The sequence below is a fragment of the Dunckerocampus dactyliophorus genome, chromosome 20, assembly GCF_027744805.1.
Source record: "Dunckerocampus dactyliophorus isolate RoL2022-P2 chromosome 20, RoL_Ddac_1.1, whole genome shotgun sequence".
In the NCBI taxonomy this organism is placed as follows: Eukaryota; Metazoa; Chordata; class Actinopteri; order Syngnathiformes; family Syngnathidae; genus Dunckerocampus; species Dunckerocampus dactyliophorus.
Window position 1 is genome coordinate 3,707,401 of NC_072838.1, and position 24,216 is coordinate 3,731,616.

Consider the following 24,216-nt stretch of genomic DNA (forward strand, 5'->3'; position numbering starts at 1 on the left):
TATGTTTGTAGTTAGAGCATAGAAAACCCTTCTAAATACGTTTTTTTTTACATTAGAGCGCTCCAGACATTGAATAACACCATGTCCTTGGGGAGCTGAGTGTGGGGCGGGCAGGAAGTGAGGTCAGAGTTGAGTTTCAGCTTGGATTGGCTCACAGCTGCAACAGTAACCCGTGTTTGGGCTGATTGCGGCTGTTGCGAGATTTCATTTCATTCAAACCTGCAATAACCAATAACCTGGCACTTATGTGTCTCATTGAACATTACAGTAACATTACTGACACCTACTGACCAGTGTAGAATACTACATATGACATCTTTTGAATGCGTCTTCTGAACACCTTATATTTGTATTTTAATTTATTTATACATTTTTACGCTTGAAAATGCTTCACTTAGGCAAAAATTTGCCTAATTATGCACATTTGTTTTACGATGTATTCAACCACGAAACAGCATGATTTATTAATATATTTTGGAATTAGATATCTTGTAATTATAATTATTATTATTATTATTATTAACATTGTTACGCTGAATAACTACTTTACTGGAGTAGTGACACCTCACAAAACCACACCGGCGAGCTACGAGCTGGCTAGCGATTCACCACACACTCGCTCACAGCGTGTCAGGCCACTACCGAAAGGTAACACGTACATCTTGGAGCTGCTGCCACTGCTGCTGTGTTTTGGTTTTTGAGTTTGGAAAAGTTAACGCAAGGTGTTGCATTCCTTTCTATGTTGCAATGTGAAATCGATGCATCCAGGATGGAAGTTTCGCAAATGCTTAAAATGACCAAAATACTGTAAGTATTACACGTTATCATGAATGTGCCTGTTGCTACATGATCACAGCATGGATATAAAACCATAAAACCTTGTTGGAGGTGTTTTAATAGCGGGCTTCCTAGGCGGAATAGGTGCAGCCCATTATATGCATTCCTAGCTGCCTCTCTGTTTTTATATGACGAGCAAAATTCCAAAAAAAGGTGCACTTTTACTTGAAATGTTAACAGTAAAATACATGATAGAAGGAAAAGTAGAAAAAGATTTAACCACCGGAAAACAAGTAACTGCATTGCAAGACGTCTCACGTATGCAATGGTGTCAGAAAAGACAATTAAAAACAGTACAATACTTGACAAAAGCTAAAGGGGACAAACACTCTTATTTGTTATACAAGCGTAGAAAGAAGTTGACCAGTGTAAAACAACTGCATCACAAAATGTCAAAGCCAAAGAAAAAGCAAAGACTTTACAAAGGCAAAAGGGGACAAACACAACTTGTCAAAAGCGAAAGGGAACATATTGTCATACAATTTGTGAGAAGACGTTAACCACACTTGCGAGACATCTCACGTGTGCAATGGTGTCAAAAAAGCCAAAGATAAAAAAACAAACGGTAAAACACCTGCCAAATGAAAAAGGGAACAAACTTTCTTTCTTGTGACACAAGTGTAAAAACTAGTTAACCGATGGAAAGCACAAATAACTGTAACATGAAGGCATCTCTCGTATGTCAGAAAAAGCAAAAGAAACACAAGAAAAATTTCCATGGACATTTTGAATGGGCCTGCTCGTTGCTCACTTCTGGCCCGGTTGTATTTAGGTTGCTAGCATGTTGTATGCATAGTACCACCTGAATGGTGGCTTCCTAAAAAAGTGGCCCTGGTTGCCGTCAATGTCGACAACCTTGTCAATGAACGATGACGTAATACTTCAGAGTCAACTGATTGGTCAGTGGGCGGGGCTCTTATAGGCTGTGAGCTCTCATTGGTTAGTGAGTGTTACTGTAATTTGCTCTGAAATCTAACTGCTCATAGCAGATTAGCGCCCGCCTATAAAGTACCATGGCGACGTATTGTGCTAGTACCTTCGTAGTACGGCATATCCGCAATCAATCCTCAAATTTCCATAGAATAAGGATAAATCCTGCTTTGTAGGAGCATTCGAGCTACTGTGTTTATTTACATTGGCCGCCATGTTTGTTGACAGTACTTCCCTGCTGTTTGCGTTTCAAAATGAAAGCCCGCTCTGTCCAGACAGCGGCGGTTTCATTGAAGACTAAGCGTATGGGTGCTATTTTGAAAAACAAGCGACTTGCACATCCGTCTAGCAAATCGCTGCCAGAGCACATCGATTGAGTAGTTTGAACATCTAGCAAAAATATCAATGTGGACAAATCCAACGTGAGCCAAATATGTTCAGTAGTCACGGTATTCAGCCCGTTACGGTTGTGCTTAGCAACACGAAAAACTGCTTCCTTCATCTTTCGTCGAAGTTAATTTCCCACCTGTCACTGAACGAGGTAAGATGGCCAGGGTTAGCCGTCGTGGCTAAGATAGCTGCCAGTAGTTGAAGTTAACAAAACATTTCCCCTGCTTTAAACGAACAAACGCGCGTATTTTATAACACAGTTGTCTGTTTTAACGTATGAGGATGTTAAAGTTCACTTTGGCGGAACAGTTAAAAGTAACACGATGCTACTGTCATTCCTCTGGTCTGTTTTGCCCATTCAAGCCTGGAAGTCCTAATTATGTTATATTTTATGTGGTAGGTCCATCAGTTTCATTTACAAGACACTTTTGTTGACTGGTCAGACAACTGGTTACTGGTTGTTCTCCAGGATGATATCACTTTCAGTAAAATGAATGCACTTCTGTCATAGAATCAAGCCTTGGAGTTGTCCAGCAGTCATGGACCTCCAGTGTTCCTCAGCTGGGCTCTCAACCGAAGCTCCTCCTCCAGCTTTGACAGCCACCGTGTGGAGATGTGCAGGCATCTGGGAGAGAAGCTGGGCCTGCAGGATGGAGAAGAAGTAAGGGTTTTGTCTTTCGCATGACAGACTCCAGACTCAACAGGTGGTGTTTTGTGTCCTTCAGGGCTTCCTGAGACCGTGTCAGCAGGTCTCGTCAGTGAATCGAGTCTTTGTGGAGCCTCTGTCGTCTGATGACTGGGAAATCTTGGTATGTCATACTAAATTGACTTATACTGTAAATCAGTGCTACTTGTGTGGTGCTTTTCAGAGAGTATAATGGTCTTGCGTCATGATTTTTCTGTGCCTGACACCTCTAGGAGCTCCACAGCGGCATGCTCGAGCAGCAGCTTTTGGATCAGATTAGAGTCGTATTTCAAAATGCTGTTTTTCCCGTGTGGGTGGACAACCACACAGTCATCTTTATCCAGATAGGTATGACTTTTTGCCTTTTGGTGACATTTTCTACAACAATGGAAACTCTAAATTTGAACACAGCCCCATCCATAATGCTGGTTTAGATCTGGAACCATTTTTTTTAAAGGAACAATCTGCTCTACTGTCAAACTCTTACCACCATTCTTAAAGTAAAATCTTAGTATTCTCAGCTTCATATGTGGGTACTGCTTTGTTACTGACTTTCTACAGCGTCGTTGTTGCCATCTGTGCCTTACGGTCGCCTGGAGCCCTTCACGGAGCTCATCGTGTCCCCAAAGAACCACGGCAGCCGCCCTGAGGGTCTCTCTCAGCCTCCCCACTGCCTGTCAGACCCCCAGTCCCAAACGATGCCCTCTTCTGTGCCTCAAAGTCAGCAGTGGGGTGGCATAGCTGACCTCAAAAGTCTGTTTGGCTACATGACAAAGGGCACATGTGACCCAATCAAGGAGCTCCCCTCTGTCCCGGATGTCCCCGCCCTCCTGAAGGACTCCCTCTACAGAGTATCTGGTGTGCCTCCTCTGTCTCCCAGCGCTATGAGTCACGTGGCTCCAGGCGTGCTTCATGTCTTTCCTTGGAGCGTCGGATCGGATTCAGTCATTGCCGGAGGTCCGCCTGTGGTGACCTACGGCCTGCTGTCCACGGTCCCGTCCCCCAAGGAGGCCAAGGACAGAGCCAAGCTGGCCGCGGAGAAAAAGAAGGACGGAGCAGACAGAGGCGAGGAGGTGAAAGCAGAGGAAGCGACACTGGTTCGTTTGATCTGTCATGACGTTGATGAGGTGGCAGGTGAGCAAAGAAGGCCCAGCGAGGGAATGCTCCACTGTGGGAGAGTCTGGGTGAGATGTCCACACATTGCTCATGAAAGTCATCGTCATGCCTTTATACTTCATCCTTAGTTTTATATTTGTCTGTGCCAGATTCCAGCACCTCTGACCAGCAGGCTGAACATCTCGCCACACTCCACAGTAAGAATTAAACCAGTGAGATCGACAGTGAAAGTTGCAGCCTCCATTCGCCTTCAGCCTCTAAATCCGCTGGTGAGTGCCAAGACTCAGCTGTATTCATTTAATAAACTCTTATTTTTGTCTTTATGAGGTAATTTACTTGGTGAACAACTGTCAGTCAGTGGTGTCTGGTGGAAATGTCCCAGTATGCTGTTTCCCATACAAATAGATTTGGCGCTACGTAGTGATGGGTAGATGAGGCATCACGTATCGTTTCGACGCAGTGACACACTGTATTGACACTGTGTTGACACTGTGTTGCTGAATACTGACACCTGGTGGACTTAAAAAATCCCTGCAGGAAACACAGTCGACAGGCTCAACTCACACTGATTTGATGACCTATTGTATCCAATACCGTCATTTACGTATTTGCATTCACATTTTCTTGTTCCATATATGTAATTTAATTAAAAATCCTCTTTGATATTTGAGACACAGTGGATAAATTAAGTGAACATCTGTCACAATGTCAAAACCTCAGTGAAAGTGCTGTGAATGCCAATGACAATGGACTCATTGTTTAAAGATTTTTATTTAAAAAAAAAAAAAGAGTTTCTCCAGTGTTTTGTAATTCAGTCTATTTTGTTTCGTTGACACAATTTGTCCTGCTTTGGAGAATATGCGTTCGCAAGGCACAGAAGATGCTGGTGTGCATAGAAACTGGTTCGCTAATAAAAACAAATGAGGGAAAGTGGACTGCATACTCTTCCAATCATGAAGTAGGTCCTCGGTACGTTGAATGTTACCAGATGTTAAGGGACGTTCCACTTCTGAGTTCGCATCTGTGTCGCTGGACCCATCACTAGTGTAAGACAATCCTGTCGCACAAATGCGACATTTTACCTGAAAAAAAAATAATATGAATAATAAACTACGAGTTATTTTGAAAATAATTTCACTAGAACAGAATATTTGGAAAATATGACAAGAAGTGGGTAAAATGAGGAGATTGATATAAATACCTTATTTTCTGGCAGAAGGTCAAAATGATCCCACACGGCAGAAAATTTCCGTTTTCCATAGAGGTCCTCCATCTTTGACCGCAATATTCGCCAAGCAATGAACGCGTCAATAACTCAATGCTCGTTTTGTGCTTCCATCCTATTGACAGATGCGCTTCCTTATAAACACAGTTTGGCGCGCGACTGCCGTGTCAACACAGTTCCGGCATTGACTATCTTAAAGCGGTACGCACACCGACACAGGGTTTGCCCTGGGAGCTCGGCGCACGCAACGGTGCATCTGTGTCGCTGGACCCATCACTAGCGCTACCCTGTTCACCCTTGCTCATAAATATGAAAAAAAACAAAAACGAGACTCTGACATGAAAGCACGTATCGATTTTCTCAGTGAGCAGCAGGTGCTGTTTCCTCCCATGTAAAAGCACTCACAGGCGGCTCGGTTTTGACTGTGACATTAAAAAAAACAACAAAAGGAAGGGACTCGCTATTAAAAAATCGAATATTTTTGTAGTTGTGGCAAAGAAAACCTGTTTGCAATCTTCTAAATACAGTTTTTAACATTAGAGCCCTCTAGGCATGAAATAACACCCCTATAGTCACCTTTACACTCGCATTACCAGATATAGTAGATATAATCAGAGTAATTAAGACATGACATAACAGTACAGGCCAAAAGCTTGGACACACACAACATAAGTCCCAACCTCATTAACAAGGCAAGAAATTCCACTACGTAACCCTGCCAAGGCACACCTGTGAAGTGAAAACCATTTCAGGTGACTGCCTCATGAAGCTCATTTAGAGAACACCAAGCAGCGCTATCAAAAAAGCCAAGGGTGGCTACTTTGAGGAATCCAAAATATAAGACACATTTAGAGTTATTTCACACTTTTTTTGTTAAGTACATAATTCCACATGTGTTCATTCATACTTTTGAAAATCAGTCGCAAACGAATCGGCTCTAAGAGCCGGCTCTTTGAACTGAACAATCGGAGCTGGCTCTCATCTTTGGGAGCCAATTAGTTTTTTCCTTGTCCTTTTTTCTGTCAACGGTGGTTGTCATTGGTCACGATGTGTGGCGGCGTCTCTTGTGTTCACACTGAGCAAGGGGAGGGGCGGGGTTAAACACAGAGAACACAGAGTGCAACAAAGCAGCACACGAACAGGAGGGAAGGAGATAGTTGTGGAGACACATGAGTCAAAAAGGGTAAGGAAAAATATGAGTGCCAATCTTCAGTAGAGACACAACAGTCACCTGGATGCGGCTTTTTGTTTTTGTTTTGCACTTTTTAATGTATGTTCTTTGTGTGGTGTTTTGTTGATGCTGTGTTTGATTATAAATAGTTATAAATTTGCATGCAGAGATTTGCCTTGTCTATTGAGACGGGTCTTTGTTTTTGTATTTTTTAATATAATATACACTCCTGATCAAAATGTTAAGACCAGTTGAGTTGCATTTTGCACATTTGGATCTTAATGAGGTTTTAAGTAGAGCTACAATATGCAAAAACAAGAAGGGGGAGTGAGACAAAAAGCATTTGGAGCTTGTAATATAACCCCCCCCAAAAAACCAAAATGAAATAGGTTGTTTATCACCTGATCAAAAGTTTAGGACCATCGCTCAAAAAATAACAAAAAACTCTCCAAACATCCATCCATTTTCTATACCGCTTCTCCTCATTAGGGTCGCGGGGTATGCTGGAGCCTATCCCAGCTGACTTTGGGTGAGGTGGGGTACACCCTGGACTGGTGGCCAGCCAATGGCAGGGCACATATAGACAAACAACCATTCACACTCATTCATACCTATGGACAATTTAGAGTCTCCAATGAAGCTAACATGCATGTTTTTGGAATGTGGGAGGAAACCGGAGTACCCGGAGAAATATGCAAAAACAAGAAGGGGGAGTGACACAAAAAACATTTGGAACTTGTAATTTAAACAACAACACAAAAAAAAAAAAATGAAATAGGCTGTTTATCACCTGATCAAAAGTTTAAGACCACAGGCTATAAAAAGCCAAAATCTGTCAGGCATTCACACTGTCATGCCCTCCCGATGGTTAAAGCTAAGAAGCTTTCTCTTCTTGAACGTGGTGGGATTGTGGAGCTGCATAAGCGAGGCCTCTCGCAGCGTGCCATTGCTGCTGAGGTAAGACAGTCAAGACATTTTTAGAAAGACCCTGAGCATTATGGAACAAAAAAAGTCAAGTAGTAGAAAAAAAATCACACCTGCGCTCAGCCGGAGGATCCGATGTCCATCAAGACACAGGGCGGTCTACCACCCACTTTAAGGTCCTTACTGGTGCCGACTGCAGCACAATAACCATCAGACGGCATCTGAGGGAAAAGGGTTTAAAAAACAAAAAAGGAATTCAAAGACCTCGTCTCCTTCAACGCCACAAAAGTGCCCGTTTAGACTTTGCCAGGCAGCATCAAACATGGGACATTGAAAGGTGGACAAAAGTTTTATTCTCTGATGAGAAAAAATGTAACCTTGACGGTCCAGATGGCTTCCAACGTTACTGGCATGACAAGGAGATCCCACCTGAGATGTTTTCTACCCGGCACAGTGGAGGGGGGTCCATCATGGTGTGGGGTGCTTTTTCATTCAGTGGAACACCGGAGCTTCAGGTGGTGCAGGGGCGTCAAACGGATGCAGATGTTGCAGCGGGCATCCCTCATGACTGAGGGCCCTCGTCTGTGTGGTAACAGCTGGGTTCTTCAACAGGACAACGCTGCAGTTCACAACGCTCGCTTGACCAAGGACTTCTTCAGGGAGAATAACATCACTCTTTTGGACCATCCTGCATGTTCCCCTCATTTAAATCCCATAGAGAACATTTGGGGATGGATGGCAAGGGAAGTTTATCAAAATGGCCATCAGTTCCAGACAGTTGATGTCCTTGGTGAAGCCATCTTCACCACTTGGAGCAATGTTCCCACGAGCCTCCTGGAAACACTCGCATCAAGCATGCCCAAAGCCCTTTTTGAAGTGATGAACAAGAATGGTGGAGCGCCTCATTACTGAGTCCTACTGAGAACATTTTTTGTTCTGGTTGGGAGAGTTTTTTGTTTAACTTTTGATCAGCTGATAAACAGCCTATTTCAGTTTAATTGTTGTTTTCAATAAATTACTTTTTCAAAATGCTTTTTGTGTCACTCCCCCTTCTTGTTTTTGCATATTGTAGCTCTACTTAAAACCTCATTAAGATCCAAATGTGCAAAATCTATCAATTTTTCAACTGGTCTTAAAATTTTGATCAGGTCTGTATTATACATTTTTTGTAGCTGTTCATTGAGGCTTTCAATAAATCCATTTAAACATTTGATATTATGTATTTTCCACATGAGTAGTTTATTTTACACAATACACATACTTAGGTAATAAATTAATTTAAGACTACAAAAAATCTGAGGAGCCACTTGAGATCCAAAAAAGGCTATCTTTTGTGAGCCGAGCCAAAAGAACCGTCTCTCTAAAAGATCCGGAATTTCCATCACTACTTTGAACTGCTGTATATGTAGCGAGGGCGACTGTATGGACAATACAGATTGATACGGCGTTTGTCACACTCTACCGCCCTCTGGTGGCGTACTGGCACGTGACGGGCCACGGAACCATGACTCTCTGAATTTAGGGAATTTCATCACCACTTTTTAAAAGACTTTTATTTGTTTTTTACTGAATTTGTCAATGCAAGTGCATGAATCAACATACAGTTGACGGTGTACTATTTATGAAGATTCTTGTCCCGCAGAGATCTGTGCTATTTAATTCCATTCGACTTATTAGTAATATTCTTTCCTGTTGTTATTTTTGACAACGTCTCCACAGGCGGAGGAGGAAGAGGAGGAGGAGATCCAGGCAGCCTTCCTCAGTTGGCTGCACACGCAGTGTCACCAACCCTTGGCATGTTTGACGCCACGCTCCGGCTCCATCCTCCTACACGCCACCGATGGTGAGTCACAGGTACATAATCTCAGGAATACACGACACGGACAACAGTATGGACATGCTGTCTTGTTTTGTCTTTCCAGCCAAGTTAGAGTTCACTGTGACGGTCCTGAAACCAGAACCAGAACCAGAGAGCGACCCGCCAGACCAGCTGTTTCTGCTCACGCCTTTGGGCTTGCAGAAGAAACACATACATGTTTGTTGAATTGAATCTGTTATTGACATCATTTTCAGCCCCAGGAAGCTCACGTGTCGTTCTCCACGTTTAGGTAGTCAGAGAGCCTACCGTCACGTCATCTGCCGACGCGGAACCCGACCCACCAAAGCCAGAACTTCCCTCATTAGCTTCACTAGGGTGAGTCTCTCCTCTCCATAGAGCCTTATCACTGTTTATCACGATGACAACACTTTGTTTTCCCTCAGTGGTGTTGACATGGTGAGCAGGAGAAGCTTTGAGTTCATCTCTCACAGTCTGCTAGCTTCACCACTGTCCAGAGAGCTGGGAGTCATGGCACGGGGCCTCAGAGGAGGAGCGCTGCTCATCACTGGCGCCAAGGTGAGAGAGACATCAGCACCTGTTCTATGTTGTGTCAACGTTTCCATTTAAGAGCTCTTTCTTAGGGTTTGCATCTTGCATGTCGCAAAGATAAGCTCAGCAAAACACTCTTAATGCTTCGATCAAGGTTTTATGCTGCCGATTCTGATCATCATGAGCGAGATCGCCTGATATCCGTACATTTTTCTTTTCATTTATGATGAGTGCTATTCATCAGGAGTGTTGTTCGACACTGAAAAATCCCCCGCAACAAATTTACATGTTATAGACCCTGTCCTGTCCAACGCGGCCAGCGGCCACCCATTTTGTCTCCCTTGGACAATATCTGACCGCATATAGCGGCCAAATTACCAACTCAAGTAGAAGCTTCATGCACGAAAAAGTTTTGTTTTTCAATCAATGAAGCCGTCGTGTGTAGACTTTAATTGCTGAGTCCTAGCTCAGTCACAATCATTCACAAGATCCACACAAACTGTCAGTTGTTCCACATAAAAAAGCCGTCTTTTTTTGAGCTTGCTATTTCCTGGTCAAACATGTAACTTGAAGAGCATTTGCACCAAAACATTACCACAAAGTAGGCTGGGAACAGGACGTGCTCCCAGCGACGCTACAATAAAAAATAAAAAAACATACGCGAGCATGCATGCGGCAGCAGGAGCAAATCTGAGTTTGGTTGTACTTAATTGAAGTATTTTACAATGTACTCACGTTATTTTTCATCCATCCTCATCCACAAATCCATCAAAGTCCTCATCTTCTGTATTCAACACAAAAAAAGACGTCTTCTTTTCCGTTCGCTACTAGTCTGTTAACTTGTCAGTGTTATTCAGCTCCGAAGCAAAGAAGGAAACTTCTGCTGTTTCTTCTGCCAACTTTATTTATTGAACGCGGCCACCAGACAGCAGCTCAGAACACACACACATCTCTCAGCATCGTCTCCCCTTCCTGCTTGCCCACAAGGCAAAGGTTAAACAAGCCCCACTACATAGCTGTCCAGCCAATGCCTGTAACAAGTGACACCGTTTATTTCCTGGTGTGAGACAATGTGCACAATGTGGGTCAATACTGTAATGCCGCTTGTTGTGGGGAAGGAGAGACTCACGTCGCCGATGCACTTTAATGGCTTTATTAACAGCGGAGAACACTGCAGGACTTTACATCCACGCCAACATAAACACACTTCCCAACTCTCTCCAAACTCACAGCTAGCACTGAGCCTAGCTCTCCTGCTCGGGACGCCCACCGTCACTTCCCGTCACTTCCTGATGAACTAAAGCTGTAATGACACTCTGCCGTATAAAAAGTAAAATATTAAAAACAAGCGTAAGACATTACTAGCACAGCTTTGTTCTGTGGGTGGTGGATATATTCTATCAGTTATTATTAAGCCTCTAGCTTCCTTTTAGTAAGTAAAAACCTTGGCTATGATTGCACTACATTGTCATGTAGACCTACAAAGTACACTTGGAAGAACAAGAGGTGAATAAATGTATTGCAACTGATGTGAAACTGATGAGGGGTAGGATTAAATAAGCTTTGCTTTTTCCTACTCCTTTTTGGACATGCAAAATTGTGAATTGTACTTTGTGATGTGCTACTGTTTGACTCATGCATGTTCAGGATGAATTAAAATCATGAACCATGATAATAACAAGCCTAGTAGTGCTGTACAACATTTATCCGCAGTCCGCAGTGCCCTCTACTGGTCAACATTATTATTATTATTTTTTTCCCCCTTTTTTTTCCTCTACTGGTCAACATTCAAACTGGATGCCAACTTGTCTATAGAGGCCACCTGTCTATAGCGGCCACTTTTGCAGACTCCCTCTAGTGGCCGCTATAGACAAGTTTGACTGTATTTGACACGAACCCGAATTTAATTTGATGCATGTTTTGGAGTCATTCAAATACATGGGAAATAAATTGTTCAATAATTTATTTTTTAGCAATCAGCGCATCCCTACACTTTATATGAACAAAAGTTATGGGATGCACCTTTATCCATCAATTAAACAATCACAGGTTGGGCTTCATCTTAGTAAAACATTTTGGACAATTGTATGCTTCCAACTTTGGGGGTGAGGTCCTTTTTTGTTCCCAGTGCACAAAGCAGGGTCCATAAGGGCATGTTTAGAGACAACACAACACTTCTTGAATACGAATACTATCTTTGTAAGTGTTTTCTGTAGTTATAGTGCAGGTGTACCTCATGAAGGTGTGCATTGTGTTTACCAGGGCAGTGGAAAGAGCGCGCTCTCTCGAGCCCTCTGCAGGAGAGCAGGAGATGAACTGGATGCGCACGTGGAGGTGTTGGAGTGCAAGAAGTTGCAAGGTGGAGAGAAGACACGACACACTTGCGCTGCGTTGTGGGTTTATTGCGATGATATAACGCGTGTGTGTTTTATCCTATCCCAGGAAAACGGGCGGAGACGGTGCGACAGACGCTGCAGGACGTTTTCATGCAGGCGCAGTGGAAGCAGCCCTCCGTGGTCCTGCTGGATGACCTGGACCATGTGACCCGGGCGCCCACCTCACCGGAGCACGAGCATGGGCCCGAAGCGCTGCTTCACCTGCACGTTGCACAAAGTACACAACACACACACACACACATTTATAAATATAGTGTAAGATTGTGGAGTGAGTGTTGGTGTTTGCAGGCTTGATGGACATTGTGGACCAACTGGTGGACTGCAACAGTCTGATATGTTTGATTGTCACCAGCGTGACTCAGCAGTCCTTATACAACGACCTCACCTGTGTACGAGGAACACACTTCTTCCAGGGATTCACACACATAGAGCCACCTGACCAGGTTGGATTGTAGTTTATTGTATTTCATTCTTTCTATATATCCATCTACTTATCTATCCGTCTTTGGACGAGGGGTGTCATGAGACACTCGACGAGACGAAACACAAGATTGGATCTACGAGAACCCGATGAGATTTGTATATAACATTTGTATATATGACAATATATTGCAATCTACTAATTGAATTTCTATTACGTTACCTTGCATTGCTCCTCACGAGGCTACACTCTTGTGCATGCTGTGTGCATGCTATCGCCCCCGCCTCCACCCATCGAGACAAAGAGACTGTATGACTGACAAAAGGGCTGACTCCTTTCATGCTGTTGTTCTATGGAACAAACGTGCCAAGTTGCTGAAAGCAATGCACAGAGTGAACTCTCTTTCTGCCTGTTTGGAGGCGAGAGACGAGGAAAACAGACACGCATGCACATGGCAAAATCATCCAGTTCATTTTTATTTTATTTTGTATGATTAATTTATTTATCGTCCCATACTTACTGCCCATGAGACAATTTTTTTTCTCAACGAGAAATCTTGTCACGTTTTATTCTTGTGCGATCCTGTGACACCCCTGCTATCTACACAATCACGCTCCGACACAAACACACTCTACCTACACTAAATAACAGTTACACACACACAAATACGCACGATTAAACAGGAACACACATAAGACACACTACTTTCACGCACAAGCAAAAACGCACATCACAGCCTCACACACACGTAAACACAAATGCGCACTTGAATGTACACAAACAGTCCTACACACACTGACACAAAGACACACCTCACATTGACACACATCAGCTGTTATCTAACACACGTACGCCGCGTGTGTGCGCAGGCTCAGAGAGCAGACATCTTGCGTCATCTGATCCAAACAAGGTGCCCTCAGAGCTCTGCGACCTTCTACCTGGAGACTGTTGCCAAGGAGACGGAGGGTTATGTGCCCCAGGATCTGGTGGTGCTGCTGGAGAGAGCTGTCCATGCCAACGCTGCACGAGGGGGATGCCATCACCACGGTAAACCTCATAAATGTTGTTTATAAATGAGTAGTTGACCGTCTTGTGTGTTTTCCAGGTTTGCGTCTGTCTCAGCAGGACTTTGAGCAGGCTCTCAATGGCTTCACCCCCCCCTCCCTTTGGGGGGTGGACCTCCATACGCCGAGTGGAGGTGGGCTGGATGGGGTGGGGGGACTGACGGAGGTGCGACAGCAGCTCATGGACACCATCCTGCTCCCTGCCAAGGTACACACACGCCCATCCTGCTACAACACATAAACGTCCTTGGATCAGGTCATAGTCGCTCACTAGTTGATTGGGGTTCTTTTGCTGCAGTATCCCATCCTGTTCGCCAATCTTCCCATTCGCCATCGCTCGGGCATCCTGCTCTATGGCGCTCCGGGCACCGGGAAGACCCTGCTGGCCCGAGCCGTGGCTAAAGACAGCGGCATGAACTTCATTGCCATTAAGGTGATCTTGGCTGTGTGTCTGCAGACCCTCAGACTGGAATGAATGAATTCATATGTCTTTGGCTCCATCAGGGACCAGAACTTCTGAGCAAGTACATTGGAGCAAGTGAAAAGGGGGTCCGAGATGTCTTCCAGAGGTGAGATTGGAAAGAAGCTGATCCCCTCCTATTCACGGTTCGACATTCGCTCTCCCGCATATTCATGGACTCCCTTTTTCTGCTTTATGTTGTAAATATATATATTTTTAAATTGTAACTAAAGTGGTTTGATGGCACTAGAGTGTTAAAAGCTATGAGTCCAGCACAAGGGGCTGTCTCACAAATTAACCACAGAATCTCCTAAAGTCGCTGGGGGCGGGATCTACAAAAGCCTGAGCCTCTAATCATCCATCCATCCATCCATCCATTTTCTATGCCGCTTATCCTAATTAGGATCGCTTGGGTATGCTGGAGCCTATCCCAGCTGACTTTGGGCGAGAGGCGGGGTACACCCTGGACTGGTGTCCAGCCAAAGGCAGGGCACATATAGACAAACAAGCATTCACACTCACATTCATACCTATGGACAATTTAGAGCCTCCAATGAAGCTAACATGCATGTCTTTGCAATGTGGGAGGAAACCCACGCATGCACGGGGAGAACATGCAAAATCCACACAGAGATGCCAAAGCCGAGATTCTGACTGTGTGGCCAAGATGCTCACCACTTGGCCACCGTGTGGCCGCCTCTAATCAGCGCTGGTCAAAAAGTATCATGAGTAGGCCTGTCACGATAATCAATAAATCAATTTTGCCTGCTGTGATAAATTGACGTGTTGGTGCGAGTGAGGCGTAAGCAAGAGTGCTGCTAGTGAGTGTCGTGAGGAGTAACAAGCAAGCAAACGCAAATGAGTGATTCTCCTGAAAAGCCTACCAGCTAATGAGTATTCACAGGTGTACTAGCAAGGTGCAGTTAACTTTGGAGGGTCACGACGCACAGACTGCAGTGATTTGAAGCCATAGCCGTGTGAAAATATGCTGCGAATGCTTTCTTGCTGCCTGTTGTGTATGAAACTCCATCTAATGTTAAATTTCATCCTCATTTTGTGACATGAAAAAGTTTGTGACAAAGACAGTGAAATAAAAAATACTAAACGGTGGAACTAACGTTTCAGCTGCCGTGATTCCCCAAGTATGACACCTCAAATGCATTTTGCTGCATCCAAAATATGCGCTTTGACCGAACTCCCACAAAACATGACACCTCATTAAACGTGAACAGCGCATCCCACACAGAATTGCATATGCAAACGAGCTGACGTCTGCATCGACACCGTGTGAACTTCAGAGCATTTTCGATTATTTCCCCCTTTTTTGTTGTTTTTTGTTTCCCAATATTCAGTAAATAACGAAAGTGACATCGATTCAAAATCAGAAATAATGATTGATTATGATTTTTATGGAAGTGCAATTTTTGCTAAAAGAGACACTTATTTTCATTGGAGTGCTTTTGTCTTTTTATGTTTGTTTATTTTATTAAGTTGTTAATTAACTTAATTTTAATATAATTTTATTTCAAAGCTCTTGACATTCCAAATACACTAAGTCCCCAACTAACGAACACAATTGGTTCCAGACGAGCGTTCTTATGTCGAATTGTTCTTAAGTAGTGGAAAAGGTAATATTAGCAATGATATAGGTACTACATGTACGTGTATACATATACAGTATATGTGTATGTATGTAAATATGAGTTTGGATGCAGTAGTAATATTAAACCAGGATAATTAATGAAAAAAACAATAAAAATGATATAATACGTAATGATAAATGTTATTTACCTTTGAAGAGGAGTGGTCGAGCATACGTTGTTGTGGAGGAGTTGGAGGAGGAGTTATTGAAAAAAAAGGACAAATGGTCGTCGTGGTTAGACTCTTCTAAAAGAGGTAGTGTTCTGTGGGTGGTGTAGAATTAAGCAGGCCTATTAACTCTTCAGAAACTTTAATCACACGCTCTGTCCGGGTTGTAGAATTTAGCTTTCCATTTAGCTTTATCTCCCCAGCGTCTAACTCTTCCTCTGTTGGTCCCATTAGCAGTGTCACAGTGCCCTCTACTGGTCAAGCATGTACAGTAGCAGTAGAAATACTGATTGTGCGACTACAAGGCAAAATAAAATAAAATATAGACCAGTCGGCTTGTGTTCGTATCCGCGAGTGTTCGCTAGTCGGGTGTTCGTAAGTTGGATTATTATGCCACATGTGATTGCATTCAAGAAAGAATGGTCTACATAAATGTAATAATTTTTAGGATTATCGCCCAGCAAAATGTGTCATGGTGACAGCCTAATCATGAGTGATCAGCATCCAACTGCTTTATCTCGCTCTGCATGCACGTTAAAATGTTGCTACTCAGCTGTTGGTGGTTGTTGTTGAGCAGTTTACGCCTTAGTGCGATTGCATCATTGGTTCTGTTGCTGCTGTGTTGTGTACAATGTGCCTGTTCACCACGTGGTCACGGAAAGTCATGTTGTCCTTTTGACTTTTTCATGCACTCCAGATTATTATTAAAACAAAAGAAATGAACTTGTGATAAACACCTCATCTATGAACGGTAATCTGCAACTGCAGTGGCGTTGTATAATATTAGTTAAATTACATGCCAATGAAAATTCTTCCCCACTAGGTGGAGCAATGACACTAATCCGAGCTCCATTCCAAGTGGGCCATTGCAGGGTACATGGTGGTGGTCTACCTGCGTGTGCACTGTGCTAACGTTGTGTGTGTTTATGTTGCCATGCAGGGCTCAGGCAGCCAAACCTTGCGTCCTCTTCTTTGACGAGTTTGACTCTCTGGCGCCCAGGAGGGGTCACGACAGCACGGGCGTGACGGACCGCGTCGTCAATCAGCTGCTGACCCAACTGGACGGCGCCGAGGGACTAAAAGGTGTTCCATATATACTGTATCATATACCATGTTGTGTCACATGAGTGAGAATGTGTTTTTTTTTCTAGGTGTTTATGTCCTCGCTGCCACCAGTCGACCGGACCTCATCGACCCGGCTCTTCTGCGACCCGGACGCCTGGACAAGTCGCTGTACTGCCCCCCGCCTGAACAGGTATGATGTGTTTAATAGCAGGAGCATCAAAGTTGTTGTTAGTCTTGATGGTGCTGTTGGCTCACAGGAGGACCGGCTGGCCATCCTGAAGGTTCTGAGCGCAGGAGTCCCCATGGCGGCTGACGTGGACCTGGAGATGCTAGCTGCCCAGACCGAAGGCTTCACCGGGGCGGACCTAAAGGCACTGCTGTACAACGCCCAGCTGGAGGCGCTAAACAACAGCCTGGATGCTGACGCTACAACACACGTAAGACTTTCATTAAAGGGTTTCCGCTGCATGTAATTGATGGTGGCGCTCCACCACAGCAAAATAAAAGCCACCACGCCTTGAAAACTAGGTTTTTGTTTTTAGATGAAAACAATGTTAACTAATACATCGTATGAATGGACATATATGCGATATCAGGGGTGCCCACGAAAGCCATCGCAAAGGTAGTGTGGGTCGTGTGTCGCCTACATCGTAAACATCACTTTGTAGATTTTATATGACATCCGTCATCCGACATAAGGCCCCCTCCTGATTCACTCTTGTGCCTCCGCGCAAAAAAATTGGAGAACACGGATAATGCAACTTCCATCTTTATTATTCAGATCAGCGATAAACTAAGTCAGTGTTAAGATGCTCTTATCTACAACAAAAGTTATCCATTCACTTGTAGTGGCTAGTGGCTAGCTGCACGTCACGTCCTGAACGCCACTATAGAAATGTGTGTTTTCTACAAGTTCGCTTGTCAAACTACTATTTTATGATGAATTGGAAAACGTGTCCATTGCTGTCAGATGTTTAATATGTTGCCTGGACGTGGGCTGCGTTGTCTTTTGTGTAATCATTTTCAGTTGTTGCATACTGGTAATGTTAAATAAAATGCTAACTGAACTGTGTGTATAACGAACGCTACGTAGTTATTTTGACTAACATAACCGGAACTCAACTATTGATGAATTATGTGTACCATAAATTCCGCTGTATAAGCTGCTACTTTTTTCTTAAACGTTGAACCCTGGCTTATACAGCACTGCGGCTAATTTCTGACCATGTTCTAATCTCGTGACATCTCTTATACTTCAGAACTACTAATAATCTTTTAAATGCTCTGCCGCTCCTTAGTCAGCGAGGGAACGGCAGGAGCCAATCACGATGAGCTCGTCAACCCATCAGGGCTCAGGGAGCTCATGACTTGGCCAATCAACTGCTCCGCTGGACGAAATGCATTATGGGGAAGAAGTTTAAATAGTTTTTACAATTTTAAACATGTACTGGTACCGTATTTTCACGACCATAAGGCGCACCGAATCAAAAGGTGCAGTCTGAGTTCCAGGTGCTATTTTTGTATTAAACACATACGCAAGGTGCACCGTATTATTGGGCGCAGGTATCCACGCTAAAACATTCCCTGTCACTCAGAAGTCAGTGAGGAAGCGACAGTGCTTTATTTCTTTGGACAAGTTAAGAACAGAACTCTCATTCAGTTTATCGAACCCACTTGAAATCAGGAAGGTCATCACTCAACACAACAGTCTCAGTCATGGTGCACAAACACAAACATCACACAGCAACGCAAACAGACAAGACACTACCGCTACTTTTGCAGAACAATAACTACCAACTATGTAGCTCAAACATGTAACTTTAAGAGCATTTGCACCAAAACACTACCGCAAAGCACGCCGGGGAACAGAAAGTGCTCCCTGCGACGCTACAATACGCTAGCATGCTTGCTATTGTATGTTTTTAAAAAGCCAGCGAGAGCAAAACTGAGTTGGGTTGTACTTTATTGAAGTATTTAACAATGTACTCACGTTGTTTTTGATCAATCCTCATCCACAAGTCCATCAAAGTCCTCATCTTTTATATCCCAAATGAAGAGCGGGGCAAGTTCTCCATCAAACACGCCAGGTTCCCTGTCGTCGTTGTCAGTCAGTCTCGTTGCCGTGCGGCGCCTCAGAAATGATGCTGGCTTTTGTGAAAGCTCCAACAACAGTGCATCAGACACGTTAGCCCTAGCATCCACAATCCATTAGTGAAGCTGTGTTCGCCAGCTGTCATCCATCGCTCCCACGCCGTGTTTACACCGATGCCCAGCGGTCGGAGTTCCTTCGTCAAGCCTCCCGGAATGATGGCAAGCTCCGAGTTCATTTGCTGCACTTGGTTTTTCACAGCGGCTGTGGTGACGCGTGGGGAAAAAACATCCGGTCTCTTTCGGTACACGTCACTCAGCCACTTTCTCCTCGTCCTTCCAGCCCCTTTGATTGGTCCGGCTGGAAACTTTTCGTTAGGCAGCGTCTTCCTCTTCAAAATCACCACAAGTAGCAGTTTCTGTCCATTACCATGGCAACCAAGCACAACAGTAAAAGCCGACTTCTCGTGCCCCGTTGTGTGTATCGCTACCGTGCTGGTCCCCTTCTTCTCTACAGTGTGGTTCACCAGGATGTCGAAAGTGAGCGGCACGTCGTCCATGTTGGTGATGTGGTAGTAGGAGCGGTAAGAGCGGAAGTAGGCCAGCTTTCCTGCGCCACGGTAGTCCTTGCCCGGATAGCTAGATGGCAGGTATACCTAGATGGTAGGTATATTTTATTTCATAAAATATACCTACAGTATATAACTACTGGGGCGTGCCTTTAGCGTCCTCAGTCACGTCCACGTCCCTTTCCTCTGCAGCGTGTCGGCAGGACACGCTCATAAAAGTCACACAGCAACACTTACAGATTTGGGAACTCGGTACACACATAAGGCGCCTCGCCCATTTTTGTAAGACTCAAATGTAAGACTTTTAAGTGCACCTTATGGTCGTGAAAATACGGTACTTGTTTGTGAACACATTTTGAGTGTTAAGTTCCTGTGTGATGATTTTAATGTTATTTGTAAGATGACACCGTGAGCCAGACTGTTAAATTGAGTAATCACCTCCTGCGAGTTCCGATAGGTTGATAAGTATATGTATACGTATATTTATATATATATATATATTTGCTATTTCCTCAAACTTTAGTGGGTGTGGTTTAATTAATTAATGAGTATAGTAACATTGTGGATGATAATTGCTGAATATAATAATTAGTAGAATAAAAAATATGTAATAAATGAAGTAGTAGTCATTTTGGATGGTTTGTCGTGTAATTTTATAGGGATGTCCATTGAGTAAAATATTTAATCAGGATTAATCACATTTTGTCCATAATTACTGTAACTCATAATTAATCACACTTAATTGCACTTAGAAATAAGTTTTTATCTATAATAAGTAGGGATGTCACCGATTTGACATGCAACTCCAACGATAACTACGTCACATGTTATGTAAAGGAATATCAGTTTTGGAAATACAGGCCATTATTTTATTCCAAAAATAATATACAGTTCGAGTTTTTGCATGTTTCATGCGAGCAGCGTTTTGTCCCAATTTGGCGGTCCTTGGACGCACCTTCTAACCTTCTAACCCACTCTGCACAGATAGACTACTATACTGTATTTTTACCCTTTTTCTTTCACCTCGTCTTTAGTCCCAAATGCTGATGCTATGTGAGAATGCATACATGTAAGATTTGATGACCTGATTGAGCGCTAATGTGCATGTTTGTGTGGTGCACCTCTCTGAAAAACAAACTCCAGGCTTGTACTGGTGGATGGTGGCTCTGTATTCATTTAGTGCTTTTAATTTGATGTTGTTCCTGTCTTAGTTTTACACAATACATAAGAAATAAGATCAATTAGATGGCTATAATGTACGGATGTTTTACTGATGTGTTGAAAATCTTTCCCTGCTATATTGACGCAAGCCCCCAAACAGTTGTCCTTGGCTATGCCTGCCAATAAATGGCAGCTCGTACATTTTAGCTTGCAGTTCAGGCAAAAAATCAGCGGGGAGACGGCTCGCATCTAAAAAAACCACTGGTTCGTTGGGAGACTCGTCTGCCAAGGTACCACTGCATAAATGACAATAAAAAATACCGGCAGCGCTCCAGTAACATCTCGCCTCGCGCTGGCAGGGAACGTAGCCTCCGACAGCTCAACTCACAGCGACAGCAGATCCAAATAACTACGGGAGTTTGAAGTCCAGGAGCACAAGGCTGGCAAACAGCTTTTACCCACAGGCCATCAGGCTTCTCAACGAAGCACTCACACACGCCGCACGCAACACACTCATAACACTGAACATGTTATTGTTGCTTTTAATTTATTGGTATTCATGTTTCTTCCGTTCTTATTCATCTTCTTGTGTTTTCTTCCTTTTTTGGGAGAATGAACAGAACAAGAAGTTGATTGCGTAGTACAAGTACCGGTTTTACTGTGCATATGACAATACAACTCTAGAATCTTGAAATAACTTTGGTCTTGATGAGAGAGAATTCAAATACAAATACTCTCTTCTTTCTTTGTCCATTTGTGCTGAATATCTGCTCCCGCTTGTATCTACACAGTCTCCTCAAACGAGGGTCAAACAGGACGTGCGCACATTAATTGCGCGTCAAAAAAGGGAACTTCCGTTAACACATTAACGTGTTAGCTTTGATTTTATGTAATGAATACATCAGACAGGAAGTAGCGCACAAACATAAACTGCCTTGGTGGAGGTAATGCTGTCAGCTCCAGTCTAACACGTTCCTCCTCTCGTATCTCTCTCAGGACGGGCTGACAGGTGACATGAGCCTGTCCTCCATGCTGTTCCCCAACCACAGCTGCAGCTCCGATGAGCCGGTGGACGAGGGGGACGCTGGCGTGGGCCCGGAACCTTCCAACCACCACCAACAAAATCATGGCGGCAATCTGTGGAGGCTCTACTTTGGAAACTCCTTGGAATCGGAGTGTGGGAATCCACCAGCAGCAGCAGATGTGGTGAGTAGGGCGGGTTCTGTGGCGTCGTCTGCATGCTAAGCTAACCACACCTACGAATACGCATACAGGTATAAGATGTAGTCCAAAGTTTGGAGGCACTTTCTCATAAAAAATCATGAGAAATTGTCTGTAAACTTTTGACTGGTACCCTTTGTAGAACGATATCACACAATTTCACTTGGTCTTTTCCTTCTCTCGCAGTGCATCGCGCAACCCGACTCCCTGACCTACGACCGCCCGGCGTGCGCTCTCGCTCCCACGCTGCCCCCCATCATCATGTCGTCCCTCCGTGGCGGCTTGGAGGAGCTGAGCGACGAGCGTCTTCAGCGCCTCCAAGAGGACGTCCATCACATTAAGATCAACCACCGCCGAGCCAAGGTACGCCTGCCAAGTAACCCATCTTTCTACTCCATGCGCTGCATTCACTGACACCGCATGCGCAGGGGGAGCGGGCGCGGGGCCAGTCGGCCTCCAGCAGGCCGGGCTTCCTGCTGTGTCACGCTCACCTGCACGCCGCCCTGGACGTCACCAGGCCGTCTCTCAGCACAGACGACTGGAGCAGATACACGACGCTGTGAGTGGCGCCGCACACAACACTCAACGATGACACACTAAAGTGTGTGTGTGTGTTTAAATGTTTCCAGGTATGAGGCCTTCAGAGGTTCGGGGGCGGGAGTTTCGGCACAAACATTCCGACCCGGACAACGTGTGACGTTAGCCTGATGACACCCCTGTGGTGATGCAGCATAATTACTGTACAATTAAAACACCCAAACCTCCGTGTAATTCATAAAGATATTTTAAATCTAAAAAGTATTTTTGTTCTCTAAATGAACTCATTTTGGTCTACTTTTTGTACTGGTTGTCATGAGATGTTGCCGAAAGAAGAGAAGACGCACGAAGCATTTAGTCTTTCAACCTTTAATGTAAACAGCAGTTTTTGTGGGGCTTCGGAGGAAGAAAAAAACAACAAAAAAAGACAAAACATGTTTTAAATAGGAAGGCAAAGGGAGGACGGGGGCGGGGGTAAATACTGTATATAGATATATAAAAAAAATCATACTAGAAATAACCATGATCTGTTTTTAAATAAAAATAAAACAAAAAAACTTTCAAATTCAAAAGCTTCCCTTTTCGTGAGAAAAACACGTCATCGTAACAGCTTGACGATCCAAAAGGAATCACATGATAGAAAGGAAATATTGCTCAGGAATGTCGAGTACAGCAGTCGTTAAAAAGAGAGGGAAGGAAGGAAGGCGGGACAACCAAAAAGTGGTAACAGTCGTCAGCGGACAGGAAAACAAGCACGTGTGTGTGGAAGTTTGTTTTTAAAAGTACTCCAGCCGTGTGACGGGTAACATTTAGCTGCCACAAATACTGTGAAAACCTCTGCGTGTGTGTCATGTGACAGGAAATAGCAACAATACTGTAGTGAGGACTGAACAAAGATGGCCGCCCCCATCCCCTCCCTCCACTGAAAGCCCTGAGGACAAATCATAAGAAAGCGAACAAGGAAGAAGGAATCACTTGCTGGTGGGTAGTCTCCATGGTAACCAGCTCTTGTATTGTTTGGTGGCATCACAGTTCATCAAACCATCTTGGACAGTTCTGCTCCAGTTGTAAAGGGGGGGCGAGGACAGGCTGTGGGGGTGGGGGGTCCAGTGAGAACAGCAGGGGTGATTTGGAGGGGGCGGGGCCTAGTTACAATCATAAACAAAGTCATAGTTGCTAGGCTCTTTGGGAATGGGGGGCGGGGCCTCTGGGATCTGGATGTTCTCCAGGTCCAAGAGGCGGAGCTTCATCTCCATGGAGAGCAGCGTGTCCATGTCGGATTTGGTGTAGTCGCTGGTCATCTCCTTGCCCAGCAGGGCGTTCAGACCGTCCGTCCACACGCAGTACTGCACACATAAAACTTGATGAGCCACCCGCTCTCATATCAAATGTCATGTGTCACATCATATAGATCCATGGGCAGGGTGTCACGACGCATACAAATCTACATTGTTCTTCACTGTGTGCATGCGAGCAGCCCCGCCTCCACCCAGCGAGACAAAGCGACTGTGTGACTGACAAAAGGGCTCACTCCATTTATGCCGTTGTTCTATGGAACGCACGCGCCAATGTGCTGAAACTCGAGATGCTCCAATCGGTCTGCCACTCATCGGTATCGGCCGATTTCCGTGAAAAACCATGTGATCAGCACATGTCGATAAATGCCTTTCAACGGCAATCACCTGTGGCTGGTAGGATTGCGGCCCGCATCCTTGCGCAGTGCAGTGTCCTGCTCTAACGTACGTCCTGGGCATCGTGCGCCTCCCACTTTCCTTCACA

General features: G+C 44.3%; 2 protein-coding genes across 9 annotated transcripts in view; one reads left to right on the forward strand and one right to left on the reverse strand.

Moving 5' to 3' along the window:
- Window positions 1–1,866: 1,866 nt before the first annotated feature.
- Window positions 1,867–22,944, forward strand: pex1 (peroxisomal biogenesis factor 1). Of its 2 annotated transcripts, none has more exons than XM_054764302.1 (24): window positions 1,867–2,308; window positions 2,669–2,818; window positions 2,883–2,966; window positions 3,076–3,190; window positions 3,404–4,026; window positions 4,108–4,227; window positions 8,998–9,121; window positions 9,201–9,313; window positions 9,387–9,472; window positions 9,541–9,673; window positions 11,909–12,005; window positions 12,089–12,259; window positions 12,331–12,485; window positions 13,333–13,510; window positions 13,569–13,735; window positions 13,826–13,960; window positions 14,032–14,096; window positions 16,737–16,879; window positions 16,948–17,051; window positions 17,119–17,298; window positions 21,676–21,885; window positions 22,087–22,263; window positions 22,329–22,459; window positions 22,530–22,943. In XM_054764302.1, exons 1-24 carry the CDS (start codon window positions 2,201–2,203, stop codon window positions 22,606–22,608), a joined length of 3,648 nt encoding a protein of 1,215 aa, XP_054620277.1. In that variant the 5' UTR covers window positions 1,867–2,200; the 3' UTR covers window positions 22,609–22,943. The 2 variants fall into 2 exon arrangements, with proteins under 2 accessions (XP_054620277.1, XP_054620276.1); XM_054764301.1 differs by lacking the exon at window positions 1,867–2,308 and adding an exon at window positions 2,409–2,553 and having other exon boundaries at window positions 22,530–22,944.
- elmo1 (engulfment and cell motility 1 (ced-12 homolog, C. elegans)) overlaps window positions 22,791–24,216 on the reverse strand; it is a 90,217-nt gene continuing 88,791 nt past the window's right edge. For all 7 annotated transcript variants that reach the window (XM_054764305.1, XM_054764306.1, XM_054764303.1 and 4 more), the window contains one exon: window positions 22,791–23,783. In XM_054764305.1, coding sequence (XP_054620280.1) covers window positions 23,583–23,783 — 201 coding nt within the window. In that variant the 3' untranslated portion in view covers window positions 22,791–23,582. The remainder of the gene's footprint in view (window positions 23,784–24,216) is intronic.